This window comes from Vespa mandarinia, chromosome 2, assembly GCF_050613455.1.
Source record: "Vespa mandarinia isolate Hongniang chromosome 2, ASM5061345v1, whole genome shotgun sequence".
Classification (NCBI taxonomy): domain Eukaryota; kingdom Metazoa; phylum Arthropoda; class Insecta; order Hymenoptera; family Vespidae; genus Vespa; species Vespa mandarinia.
The window spans coordinates 3,227,501-3,242,500 of record NC_140811.1 but is presented as its reverse complement, the minus strand read 5'-3'; the positions used below and the strand labels follow the sequence as shown (position 1 = coordinate 3,242,500).

The 15,000-nt window shown below is 30.9% G+C and overlaps 1 protein-coding gene across 4 annotated transcripts in view; it reads right to left on the bottom strand.

Moving 5' to 3' along the window:
- Window positions 1–15,000, bottom strand: part of LOC118439631 (ribosomal protein S6 kinase alpha-5) — a 61,613-nt gene that overhangs the window by 39,520 nt on the left and 7,093 nt on the right. Inside the window, exons 1-2 of one of the 4 annotated variants that reach the window (XM_035861439.2) lie at window positions 7,662–9,910; window positions 6,704–7,203 (exon numbers count right to left, since the gene is read on the bottom strand). The exons of 1 other annotated variant lie outside the window; for it this stretch is intronic. In XM_035861439.2, coding sequence (XP_035717332.2) covers window positions 6,704–6,938 — 235 coding nt within the window. In that variant the 5' untranslated portion in view covers window positions 6,939–7,203; window positions 7,662–9,910. Of the gene's footprint in view, window positions 1–6,703; window positions 9,911–10,333; window positions 10,407–15,000 lie in introns of those variants that run through there. 2 more of the 4 variants (XM_085655062.1, XM_085655061.1) reach the window with 2 other exon arrangements.

Below are 15,000 nucleotides of genomic sequence, written 5' to 3'. Positions count from 1 at the left end.
ATCTCGTTCTCGATCGATGATCACTTTATCTTTCAATGAATTTCTCTTCTTTCGACACCTAAATAAATACCTATCTTGTACCCATATATATATATATATATAAAATAAAATATATATAAAATTAAATGTATATATATATATTTTTTTTTATATATTCTTTTTTGTTAAATAAATTCAATAATAGTATAAAAAATAATTATCGAATTTATTTGCCTATTAAAAAATTCTTATCATCGTGTAAAAGCTCGAATGAATTATATATGAACACTCGAATGATATATAAACACGACAAATTTACTACGTACCACACGCACGTATGTACGTACGTACGTACGTACACACACACACACATATACATATGTTTTAAGGAACTCGATGGAAAAATAATTCACGAAATTTGCCTTCAAAAAAAAATTTGTTATCGTCGAGTGCTTGAATGAATACATTAACATGTTTGAAAAATCTACTATGTTATATAAATGCACGTACACTTACGTATATATTTAAATATAATATACAAAGTGAAATAAAATAAGTACAAATAAAAAAAGAGAAACAAGAAACAAAAAAAAAATATATATATATATATACTATAACGTAATGCTATAACATAAATCCAAATTAATTTAATCTTCTTAAATAAAATTAATTTGAAAATTTAAAGAATATTATCAATGAAACATTCATTCATAAAATTATTTACTCCAAATACGTGATTATATTTAACAATAACAATAACAATAACAATAATAATAATAATAATAATAATAATAATAATAATAATACTAATAATAATAAAAATCATCGAATATGAAAAGTCTGTGATATTATCCAAATATATAATAATATAATACAGAGATATATAATTAATATAAAATATAATAAAAAAATAAAATGATAAATAAAAATAAAATAGAATATTATTACATAATTAATATATACATACATGGATACATAAATGCATACGCACATAAACATTTACATACGAATAAATAAATAAAATAAATAAATCCAATTAATTTAATCTCAATGAAATTAATTTGAAAAATTCAACGTAATCTTATCAATAAAACTTCCATTCATAAGATTACTAACTCCAAACATGTGATTACATTCAACAACAACAACAACAACAACAACAGCAACAACATTTATAATAATAATAATAATAATAATAATAATAATAATAATAATAATAATAATATTAATAATAATAATAATAATAAAAATCTCGAATATGAAAAGTCTGTGTGGTACTTTTCAAGAGAACGATAACGTAAAGGCCAATTAAACCGGAACGAAGTTCTGAGTTAGTGCGATGGAACTCATGAAACGACGTGGTATACTCTTTGGCTTATGGACTTTCATATGCTAGTACACTTTGCTTCGCGGAAAACGAGAAAGCTTTTATATATTATATATATATATATTGCTTTATATGTTTCGTACACGTATAGATATAAAGACGATACACATATCAACTCAAACATAAGTACTCGTGCGCTTGCGCTCGCGCACTCACACACAATCCTCTTATAACACGATACTCTGAGAAGAACACGGTTTCGATATAACATGGTTGAAAAATTGGAGTAATACTCTCTGTCTATCTCTCTCTCTCTCTCTTTCTCTCTTTCTCTTTTCTATAACATTTATGGTTACAACGAAAAACAAGATTTTTGATATAATAAAAATTTTATTATATTATATAATAAAATTTAATAAATAATATACAATAAAAAGAAAAAAAATATGTATATAAAAATTCCATATGCAATAAAAAAAAAAAAAAAAAAAAAAAAAAAAAAAATAAAAAGCAACATATAAAAAATATGACCCAAAGATTGATTCCTATGATTTAAAAAAGGAAAGATCATTATCTATATGACCCTTGTTGAGGGGGATGGTGTTAAAAAGTCATGATTTTTCATAAACATTTTCAACGTAAAATCACATATAATTATCTTATCGTGTTCAACTCACTTCATAATGGCGCTAATTAATGATTTAATTATTATCCTAATCGTATTATTTTGTATTCCTAAGTTCTCATAACATTAAACTTTAATATAACGTGATAGAAATTAATCATTTTTATTATACAGCACTTATCATTTTATATATAATATTTATATATGTATATATGTGTGTGTATGTGTTTAAATAGATATAGTTCATAGTAGTTTGGTTATGCGAGAAAAAACATTAAAATCAATTATTCATACGTAACAGTATGGCCGTCGTTTCGCGGTACTTTTACGTACATATGTAGATACATGTATTATACATACAAGTAATGCAAAACCAAGAGAGAGAGAGAGAGAAAGAGAGAGAGACAGAGCAGAGAGAGAGGGAGAGAGAGAGAGAGAGAGAGAGAGAGAGAAAGAGAGGGAGAGAGAAAATTGGTTTAATCTTGGAACTTGTAGGCCAGGAGCTCCCCGTGGTCCTACTTTTACATCGCAAATGGCGATCTCCGTGTATAAGATACATTATATACTATGTATATAAAATATAGACGGATATGTGTATAATATATCGGACGGATAAGACACATGATACGATGAAGTTAAGTTAGCTTTATCGATTTTCGCGGAAATAATCGAGTGGTACCTTTTATCATTCGAAGTAGAATGATTATACGGTGAATTGAGACGAAAAAAATACAGTTATATTAAGAGGAAAAAAAAAAAAGGAGTAATGAAAAGATGAAAGAAACAGGACCAAAAAAAAATTCCTTTTTTTTTTCCTTTTTTTCTCTTTTTTTTTTTTTCTTTTTAATTGTAATAAACAAGTTAAACGCATTACAGACGAGAGATCTCCTTGCTTTTATAATTATGTTATTGCTCGTATTTTTTTTACTACGTGATCTTTTTCTCTCTCTCTTTTTTTTTTTTTTTTTTTTTTTATCAAAATGACTGTCGAACCATCCTGTATATTATTTCCAAAGAATTATACGATTAGATCTAATTATATCGATTAGATATTGTACGTATATTTACAAATATTTCAGATACGCATTAAAAGGTATTTAGTTTTTTCTTATCACTTTTTACTAATCACATAACCTATACACATTACATGCGCACACACACACACACGCGCGCGCGCGCGCATACATTTTCTTATTTTATCGATATAAATATCTCATTATATGTAGATATAATAAATATGTAATTGTAGATATTTTGTACATTATAGTGTTTAAAGTATCAAATTCCTTATTGCCTATTACTAATTAATAATGGTAATATCTAACTAATAGATAATAAATTAAACATTTATAAATATATATTATAAATGCAATATACATATTTTAAATTTCGTATATTCTCAATAACTTTCGAAACGTTTTAACGTTTGAAATATAAACTTTAATAATTTATATTTTAATATTTCAAATACGATAAGATGGCGAAATGTAGCGATTATGGTACTGTAAAAGAGGAACGAAAGTGAAGGCAAATTGAAACTTTCTTATTCGATATTTTGAAGTCAGATAAAAGAGAGAGAGAGAGAGAGAGAGAGAGAGAGAGAGAGAGAGAGAGAGAGAGAGAGAGAGAGAGAGAAGAGAAGATATTCGAAGTGTTAATTAGTTGGTTAATTATAAATATCCGGTTGGAAGAGGAAAACGAGTTCTTCCATTTTTTCCCTCTTTTTCTCTTCCCTCCCTCTCTCTCGCCCTCTCCCTCTCTCTCTCCCTCTATCTCTCTCTTCCTTTCTTTCTCTATTTCTTCAGAAGCAAGCAACCAATGTAATTTCGTTTTTCCATTAAAGCACGTAATTGGTAAACTCTTAGATAGACTCTTAGTAATGAACATTAAGATTAGAAATAAGCCAATGTAAGTACGTATGTAAGTATATACCCCCTATCTATGTACTTTATATATAAATATATATATATATCTATATATATATTTATATATATATATATATATCGAAAGGAAATTAATTATCATCGTTCCGACGAAGAAACTTTTTGAAACCATTGTCTTGTGCCTTAATAAGAGAGAGAATCAGGATCTTTGAAGGAAAATGAAAGGAGAGGAAAAAAAAAAGAAGAAAAAGAAAATACAACAAAACTAAATAGAAATGAGATGAAAAGAGAAAAAAAAAAAGAAAGAAAGAAAGAAAGAAAGAATGAAAGAAAAGAAAAGAAAAGAAAAAAAAAAGAAGGAAAAAGAAACAAAAAACGACGACAAGAAAATAAAACACGCGCAATGAAAGATATAATTAAAAAAAAAAAATAAATAAAAGAAAAAGGAAATTAATTTTTCTCTCTAACTTCTCCAATGACGTTTCCATGACTCCTCGTTATTTACGAGTCGAAACTATGATTTTCCCTATTATACATACATACATATATACATATATATATATATATATCTATATAGATATATATATATATATATACACATACACGCATACACATATGCATATATACATATATATTGACAGAGTGAATGCAAGTATATAGATTATCATGTATCCTACATACATCGTATCCCCGACCGATAAAGCGTGAAAATTTAAAAGGACGCGAAAAGCGAACACGAACAAGATCAATTTCAATAGACTGACTATAAAAAGAGAAAAAAAAGTATGCGAGCGGGCGCGTACGAGCGAGAGAGAGAGAAAGAGAGAGAGAGAGAGAATGTATATATATTCTCGAAAATGAGAACACTCTGATAACAGCTTTCGTACAAAAATACATTTTATTCAAAGCAAGTTGTCTATTTCGCTAAGAATGTCTCTAATGTTTGACCTTGAAACAGTACATTATATCGAACGTTAACAACATGATCGTTATATTATTCGTATAATCTTAGGAATAATAATATTCCTAAGATTCGATCATTATTATAGAACGTCGAGTAAACTAAAATATAATAAATTGTGAAAGGACGATGTTAAAAGAGAGACTTTTTAATATTTATTTTATTTAATAATTTTTTTCCCCCTTAATAATTATTAAATTATTTCGTATAATATTCTGTGCATGTGTATGTGTCTCTCTATGTGTATATATATATGTGTGTGTGTGTAATATTGATTCGGTCAAAAAAAAAAAAAGAATTGATTGAAATTTTTAATACATAGCAGAAACAAAAAGTCCATATGTATATATATATATATATATATATATATATATATAAATCCATCAAGTACAATTCTTTCTCGAGATTTCATTTTCACCATGTATAGCTACGAGAGAAAGCTTGTACATGGACTTTTTCTGTCCGTTTTTTTTTCCTTTTTCTTTTGTTCTTCTTTTACTATCGGAAAAAAATCAAGAGAAAGAGAAAGAAATAAAAAAAAAAATAAAAAAATAAAAAAATAAAAAAAAATAAAAGAAAAAAGAAATAAAATTAGCCTAAATAGTCTCGTGGGTGAGAAAAAGAGTGGGTGAGTCGATCGATCTTTTTTCAGAGGAAAAAAAAACACACACACACACACAAAGAAACAAAAGAAAATAAAAGGAAACAAAAATCACCTGAAAAACTTTGCTATGATACGTATTAAAAAATTTGCCATTACTTATCGTAAAATCCTACACTTATGTACATACATATATCTCTGATAAAACTAAATTCTTAGTCAAGAGATTTTGGATAGTATATCCAATCGATCAAGACACATTCTAGGACACTGCGGCAGTAACCATGCGTCTACTTAACGTTTCCGGCTTTGTCGAAAAGTTCAATGACCCTTCCTACCACCCTTTTAAATCTTTAGGCTTAAATATCCTTCCTTTCACAGGCATGTAAAAAAAAAAAAAAAAAAAAAGAAAAAAAAAATGAATCACTTGTATTCTACGACTTTCACATAAGATTCTCAAGTATTCCTCATCTTTGTCTTTCAGTTTCGTTTTTTTAATCGTACCAGTAAAAAAAAAAAGAAAAAAAAAAAAAAAAGAGAAAAAAAAATCGACAACAAGTCAATTATTTCCAATTATCAAAGTTACGTTTCACATAATCTGACGAGTATCCTTCGTATTCCTTATCTTCATCTATCTTGACGTAAAGAGGGAAAAAACCGAAAAAAAAAAAAAAAAAAATAAATAAATAAATAAATAAAAAGGAAACCATGAAATTACTTGGGTAACTTTATAACGAGGAAATTAAAGATTTCTTTACGATTAATAATCAAGATCACGCTCGATTATTCCCGTTTATCAAAGTTACGACGTTTCATCTAATCTTACAAATATCTGCTCGTACTCCTTATCTCCGTCTTTCTTGATATAAACAAATAGAAAATAAAAGAAAGAAGATAATGAAACGGAAATACAAAAATAAAAAAATATTACATATAAGTCAATAAGGAGACAATTAATTGGTCAATTTTTTTTTTCGGCAAGTATTTACTTAACGATTGATTAATTGATTAATAAGATATAATCGTGTTATTAAATTAAAGGACTATTTCCATAGTAAAAATCTATTAAAGAACTATGTTCATAGTAAAAATTCATGTATAGAAATGAATAAAAAAAAAAAAAATTAAATAAATAAATAAATAAAAACAAAATTATGAGTGAGAATAAATAAGTGAACGAATGACTGAATGAATGAATGAATGAATGAATGAATGAATGAACGAGCGAACGAATGCATGAATGAATGAATGAAGGATGAATGAATGAATGAGTGAGTGAGTGAGTGAGTGAGTGAGATGGAAATAGATACAGTGAAATAAGACATACCCCCGTTCGATCGGTCTTCGTAGCCATTGGCAAGGTGTTCATGAGAGTCCCTGACGTCGAGGCTGTGGATGGCCTTGGTAAGGCCGTAACAAGCAGAACCGCATTTCCTGTCTTCATCTACTATCGTTTCCTCAACGTTAACCTCAACATCGCTCCCATCACTACCATCTTCGAAATAACCACTCTCGTGTTCCGGATTTTTCATTTTGTTCGATGCTCCCCTTCTCTTCAACATATTTCGCCAATTCGAACTCCTTTTGACTCTTTTTTTTTCTTTTTTTCTTCCTCTTGGCTCTTCTCTTGTCTCTTTTTCTCTCTCTGTCTCTGTCTCTCTCTATCTATCTATTTATCTATTTATTTATTTATTTATCTATCTATTTATCTCTCTATAATTATCTTCCTTCGTTATATTTTCATTACTCGATATTAGAACTCTTTAATCTTGTAGATACGTCACTGAGCAGACAGATGGCCGGTAAAATCGAATAATTAATTGCACTCTATAACGAATTAATTTATTAATAATCGAGTCATTCTATTTCTACTATTACTACTTTTTTTTCTTTATTTATTTCCTTCCTTCCTTCTTTCTTTCCTTTCTTTCTCTAGTTGATCGTTTTTCTCCTTAAATATATATAAACATGTATATGTATACACATATATATATATATATTTTTTTTTATATATCTATATGTGTACGTGTGTGTTGTGTGTGCGTGGAATGATCAAAGAGACAAATTCGTTGGCGGGAAATTTGAAAATCGATAAAATCAATTTTTCTATTTTCTTTTCCCCGATTCCAAGGAAACATAGATCGTAGAAAAGAAAATAGCGAGCGAATCAGGGCGAGGGCTAGGATGGGGGTTGGAGGGTTGTGAGCGAAATAAAAGTGAAAAAAAAAGAAAGAAAGAAAGAAAAGAAAAAAAAAGAAATTATTATAAAGAAATTAATCGCACACCTCTATAAATCTCTCTTGTCCTAATTTTTTCTTCTTCTTCTTCTTCTTCTTCTTCTTCTTCTTTTCTTTTGCTTCACGTGTCGCTTCGTATACGTGTACGATGTATTATTATTACTATTATTATTATTATTATTATTATAATTTTTTACTGATGTCACGCCTCTCGTCGATTACGATCATGACGCAACAACGTTATCCCTCTCTTTCTCGCGAAGGAACTCGCTCTTTTTCCGCCGTGACATCGACGTCGTGATTCTTCTTCTTCTTAAATCTTTCTCTTTCTTCCTTATCCCTTCTTCTTCTTCTTCTTCTTAAATCTTTCTCTTTCTTCTTTATCTCTTCTTCTTCTTTACGATGAAATGGCAAAAATGTTAAGAAGACACGAGAGATAAAACGAAGAAGGAAAAAGAAAAAAAGAAAAACTGTCTACGAGAAGAGAACGTGAAGAAGAACGGAATAAAGTAGAATAGAGTAGAGTAGAGTAGAGTGGAGTAGAGTATAGAGTAGAAGTAGAAGTAAAATAAAGTAAAGGTGAAGTAAAACTGAGCGAGCGAGCGAGCGAGCGAGCGAAGCGAGTTAGTGAACTGAACCGAACCGAAAGTGGGTGGTTGGGTGGTGGGGAAGGGGGAAGAGGCGAGGGGGTGGGGGGAAGAAATAAATGGCGAATTGAAATTCGATTCTAGACGATGTGGCCGAACGTGTCGTAACGAATTCTTTCTCGTTTCTTTTACTGTAACAAAATAGTAATAGCAATGGCGGTGATGTTGGTAGTAATAATAATAATAATAGTAGTAATAGTAGTAGTAGAAGTAGTAGTAATAGCGCAACAACAGCAACAGTAACACTAGCAGCTATAGTAATACTATAGCTGTAATGAGTACTAGTAGTAGTAGTAATAGTAGTAGTAGTAGGTAGTAGTAATAGTAGTGATGGTGATGCTGATAATAGTGGTAGTTATAAAGTTGTATATGTGATAGTAGTTCGTTGCCGACGTGTTCCAATTCCTTCGGACGTTATTTTGCCGTTTAAATGGCACAACACGCGACGAGAAAAAGGGAAAAAATAAAAAAACTCGTGTAAAAGTGTCGCTTCGAAGAGGATAAAGGGGGAAAAAAAAAGAAAGAAAGAAAGAAAGAAAAACGAAATATAGTTGCCGTTGGGGAACGACGAAGACGACTACGATTACGACGACTACGACGACGAATACGACTACGACTACGACGAGAGATGAGGTTGTGCTTCGTGCCTTCGTCGTTATCCTACTGACACACTTTCGTTGCGATGCTCGTTGCGCCGCTACGACGTCGACCGATCCAAGAGAAGATGGTGGTGGTGGTGGTGGTGGTGGTGGTGGTGATGGAGGAGGAAGAAGAAGAAGAAGAAGGGGAGGAGGAGGAGGAGAAAGAAAAAGAAGAAGGGGAGGAGGAGGAGGAGAAAGAAAAAGAAGAAGAAGAAAAGGAGAAGGAGGGGAAAAAGAGGAAAAAGGTGGGGTATAAGAAGGAGAGAGGAATGAAGAGAAGAAGAAGTAAAAGGAGGAGTAGGAGGAGGAGGAGATAGAGGGAGGAAGAAAAGGAGAAGAGATTACACTGCAAGTACGATCTTTGACCTTGGACCTTCTCACAGATTTGTCATATAAATATACATACATGTACGATATTATTTCTCTCTCTCTCTCTTTCTCTCTCTCTCTCTCTTTTATTTCGACAATTTCTTACTTCTTATATTGGAATATTTTTTATCTCCTTTGAATTCTCTCATACAATCTTCCCGTTGGTCCACTGAGCTTTTATTTTTAACTGAGATACTTCTCTCTCTCTCTCTCTCTCTCTCTCTCTCTCTCTCTCTCTCTCTCTCTCTCTCTCTCACTTTGTCTCTCTATATCTCTTTTTCTTTCTTTCTTTCTTTTCGTTTTAAAGAGCTTTCATCAGGTTGTTTCATCTAATCCATATCAGAATGTGTTCTTATCGGTACTTTTCAAAGTACGTACATGACTTATGCACGCACATGCGACACACAGACACAACGCACACACGCGTGCGCACGCACGCACGCACGCACGCACACGTACACGCACATACACACGCGCGGGAGAGCACGTAATCTCTTTTATAATCTATTCTTCCGGTGTTGTGTCTGGACAATCTAAAACTCTAAAGAAGTTGCTTTTATTTATTTCTCTTTTTATTTTTATTTTTCTTTTTCTTTTTCTCTTTATTTTTTTTTCTTTTTTTGTTAATATATATATGTATATATATATATATATATATGTATATTATCTATATTAAGGCGCAACAAGACGGAAAGCCAATTGAGATTAAAAACCACGTTGGGTCACACTTTCGCTGACAACGACGATAAATAGGTAGATATATTATATAGATGAAAGTTGTTGTAAGGCTTTTAAACACGTGCGCAATAATTCGTTCGTAAAAAGTTTGCCAACCTGTAAGCCTTCTAGGTATTCAGATATTATATTGAGATAAAAGGAAAGCAAGGGAGGGTGGCTGGGGAGTGAGGGGAGGGGGTGGGAGGGAAAAATTGCTAACCAACAATGATGGATGATGATATAGATGATAATGACGATGATGGATGATGGGATTGACAACGATAAATATAAAGAAGGTAAATATAATGTTTTTGTATGCGCGAACTACCGAACATACTATGCGTACCGTACGAAGGCTCGTTGCCGACTGACTGACTGACTGACGTCGTCCCTCTCCCTACCATCGAGAGCTGCCGCCGCCGCCACCGCTGCCACCACCGCTGCCGCCGTCGCCGCCGCCTCTGCCACCGCCGACTCAACGAGTCACCCTTCACCGCTTCGAGCTAACAGCTGATTTGGAAAACACCGAGGTCCGCTTCAAGGACGTATCTATGTTCTCCTGTCGCCCCGAACTTTATTTTCTATTTCTTTCTTTCTCTCTTTCTTTTCTTTTAGTTTTTTTTTTTCTTTTCTTTCTTTTATTTTTTTTTTCTTTTATTTCTCCTTACAACGTATATCATCGAGCATAAAATCGATGTTTCGAGACGCTCATCAATAATGACTCATACTGTAATATATTACGCGTAATTAAATTCGATATTTGTATTATACATGTTTTCTCTTTTTTTTTTTTTTTTTTTTTTTTTTTTTTTTTTTTTTTTTTTTTAATAATATCTCATTAATCTTCCTTTTTAACAGTTCCTCATATCATGGGGAATAATTATTAATTAATTTGTTTTGAACGAATTAATTTCTAATGATACTTCGTAGAACGTTTCCGAGTAAAATGACGAAATAAAAGTCACCTGTCCGCAAAGCGTGAATCTGAACGACGGCTTCGTACGTGTAGGATTAATGAACGTCGTTCGACGAATCCACCGGAGTTGTCCCCTCTTTACGAGCATCAGGCATGCAAAACGATTCGAAAGAACGGGATCGCCCCTTTTGTGTCTCTCTTATGTTGTGCATGTACACGTACGTGCTGTGTGAGAAACCTAAGTCCCTCTGCGATCGTGATTCTTTCATATTATATTTCGTGTCGCGAGATTGGCCATGAACGCGAATGAAATTTCAGAATAATGGAAGAAGAAGAAGAAGTAGAAGAAGAAGGAGGAGAAGAAGAAGAAGAAGAAGAAGAAGAAGAAGAAGAAGAAGAAGAAGAAGTAGAAGAAGAAAAGAAGAAAAAGAAACACGGCAACGAAGACGACAGTGTCGACACAACTGAGAGTCCGTGCCCTCGTTGCATAATTTGCAGCAATTTGCGAAGTGACAGTGTCGTACCAAACGGTGATCATATGTTTTTCATTTATTACAAAATTAGGTCATTATTGAATTATATCTTATATACATATATATTTATACATACATATATATATATAGATTTTCTTTTTTATGAAATATATATATATTTGTACATATAGTTTCTTTTATAAAATATATATATATATTTTTCTTTTAATGAAATATATATATATATTTTTTTGTTACGAAACATTTACGAATGAAACGATAATGCCGTATCTATAAATAAGACAAAACGATCTTTCTTTGTGACATTACTTTTAACGCGTTATAATTGTCCAAAATATAGATATTTAAAATACAATTGGAAACTTACAGTGCCGTATCTATAAATGTGTGACTACAGTTTATGACTAGCAATTTTTCTTTTTTTTTTTTTTTTTTTCTTTATCTCTTTTTATTATCAAAAATTTAATAATCAATAGTTTAATACGATGAATCAAAATAAAATAAAATAAAATAAAATGAAATAAACAAAACAAAACGATAACCAAAATTTTATATGACTCAAGAGAGATTTTCTTATCCGTCGTCGATAAATTCAGTTAAGTGAGGCTTGTATAAAAGCAGCACGAAAACGTTATCGTTAGGCGGGATAAACTGCGAAATCGAGTGGAACTCGATAAATCATGAAAGTATATGAAAGGCGTCGGTAGGGACACGTTCACGTTCACGTTCACGTTCACGTTCGTCGTCGTCGTCGTTGTCGTTGTTGTCGTCGTCGTCATCGTCGTCGTCATCGTCGTCGTATAATTCGTCGTTGGTGAAAACACCGAACGGCACCAACCAGGGCCGTGTCCTTAGCATGAATATTCATTCACCCCTTCTTCCTGAACGAACATTACGAGGAACGATCTCGTCAGTCCTGATTAGGGTTCCCCTGTTCCTTCCGAGTGTCAAGTTCCCTGCCCTCCCCAGGTGGCCTCCAGGAAAACCACTTACATACACATGCACGAACGTTAACAATATACAAATACATATTAACGAAGGAAGTGAACAATTTTTGTTTTTGATTTTATTCTTTCACTTGCTTTTTCCTTCTCTCTCTCCCTCTCTCTCTCTCTTTCTCTCTTTCTCTTTCTCTCTATCTCTGTCTTTCTCTCTCTTACTCTCGAAAAATTTGCCTATGCGAGACTTGAAATTATTTTTTTCATAAATATTATTACTATTATTATTATTATTATTATTATTATTATTATTATTATTATTATTCTTTGATTTTTTATTTTATTTTATTTTATTTTATTTTATTCTATTTAATACAATTAAATATCATTAACTTCTCATTCTTTCACTTTTCGAAAACGCAATTTTTTCTTCCTTCTTTCCTTTCTCTTTCAAAATATTTATACCAGAATTGAAAATTATCTTTTGTTCACAATTATTATCGTTATCATTATTATTATTCTTTTTCTTTTTTCTTCTTCTTCTTCTTTATTCAACGAAATGAAATATCAATAACATTTTATTACATATCAAAAAAACAGTACAACGCACGTGCGTCATATTTTCGATTTAAAATTGCGTAATTCATTGCAATTGGTAGACATTCGAGTCGCGTAAGAACAATGGTTGAAAAAAAAAAAAAAAAAAAAGAAAAGAAGAACAAAAAGAAAGAAAAAAGAAACAAACAAAAAAAAAAAAGAAAGCGTAGGGTCAATCGTAAATTTATAAATCGTAAATAATGGAGTGAGGGGTAGAAAAAAAAAACTAGAAAAAAAAACAGAAAAAACAGAGAAATGAAAGAAAGAAAGAAAGAAAAGAAAACTGAAGCTTCTCGTTTAACAATCTCAATTGGGGATATCTGTTATTGGTGTCGGAATAATTGAGATAATTTGCCAGAGTGGAAACATCTACCTCCCCCCCCACTCGCTCTCTCTCTCTCTCTCTCTCTCTCTCTCACTCATTCTTCCACATCATCATTTTCTCTTTTTCTTGGTGAACTTCGATATTTCGCTTCGTTTCTTTCCTCGATACAAATAATTTATTTAATTTCTGACGTATTCATTTAATAATAACATCCTATAAATATACATAAATATATATATATATATATATATATATATATATAAATCTTTTGAACGTTGAGCTTATTAATCAGTCAAGGTCAATCAACTGATGAATAAAGAATGCAAGAGGGAACAATTTTGTCATCAAATTATAATTTCAACGTTAAAACGTTGACGCACGATTTTGACTTATGCTACCTAATAATAACAATAAATATTATTATGGCTCGATAAAAAAAACTTATATGAATCGTCGTAATTAGATTTTAAAAATCATAGATATACGACGATTAGAATTGTAATGGTACAAGGAAGAAGGATTAGAATTAGTCAGAACAGAATTAGTCAATCCTATTTCACAGTCAATATATTATGAGCACTTTCACAGTCAATATATTATTATGAGACTTTCTTTTATAATATTATAAAGAGAAGCCCAGAAATTTTTCTCTCTTTTTTTTCTTACTTCGCAACACCCGCCCCTCCCCTCCTCCTACGCCTACTACTATTACCCTACCATTTTCTTTGACCCAGCTTAGGACGGTGAAACAAAACAAAGATGGACTATACTCTAGGATTAACATGTTTTCAATTTTGACGTACTGCAATATGAGATTCTATCGGTTTAAGACAGTGGGTAGGCACTGTTACCACTTTTTACTGTGATTTGCATTTATAATATCGTCTGTTAATGAAAAAAAAAAAAAGAAAAAAAAAAAAGAAAAAAAAAAAAAGAAAAAAAAAGAGAGAGAGAGAGAGAGAAAAATAATCTATGAAAAAGATCATTAATTGACATGATATATTCAACATACATATGTAATTCTTATTCGTAGAATTTAAAAAAAAAACTTTGAAGAAAAAAAAATGCATTTACAATTATTGAAAAATAAAGAGACAAAAAAAAAGAGAGAGAGAGAGAGAGAGAGAGAGAGAGAGAGAGAGAGAGAGAGAGAAATAATTGTTAAAAGATAATTGTTAAAAAAGATGATTAATATGTACAGATCAATTATACTTACAAAGTATTCATACGTTAATCATTGAAACATTGATCAATTTGTAATCTAAAGATTACATAGCTTTAAAATGATTTCCCCTGTGTGATAATTTAAAAATCAATATTGCACGTTGACGAATTTAAATCGTTTCTACGAAATACATATTTTGCAGCCAATCTCTCTACATAAGTAAACGTATTATATATATATAATGTAATATAATGTAATTATTTGTAATGTAATTATTTATATAACAATATCAATCGAATATGCCATTTAATATGGTATTAGGATTATTCTCTCTTAATTAGTCTCTTAATATATATATATATATATATCTTGAGAGAGGGAGAGAGAGAGAGAGAGGGAGAAAGAGAGGGAGAGAGAGATAATGGTTAAGATCATTAATTGACGAGATTAATTAAACGTACGTATTGATCAATTTGTATTAATATTTCGTTTACATAAGATCTGCCTTTAATAATGCTTTCGTGCGATTATTCCAAAATCGATATTACACACACACACACACACACAGTAACATTTAT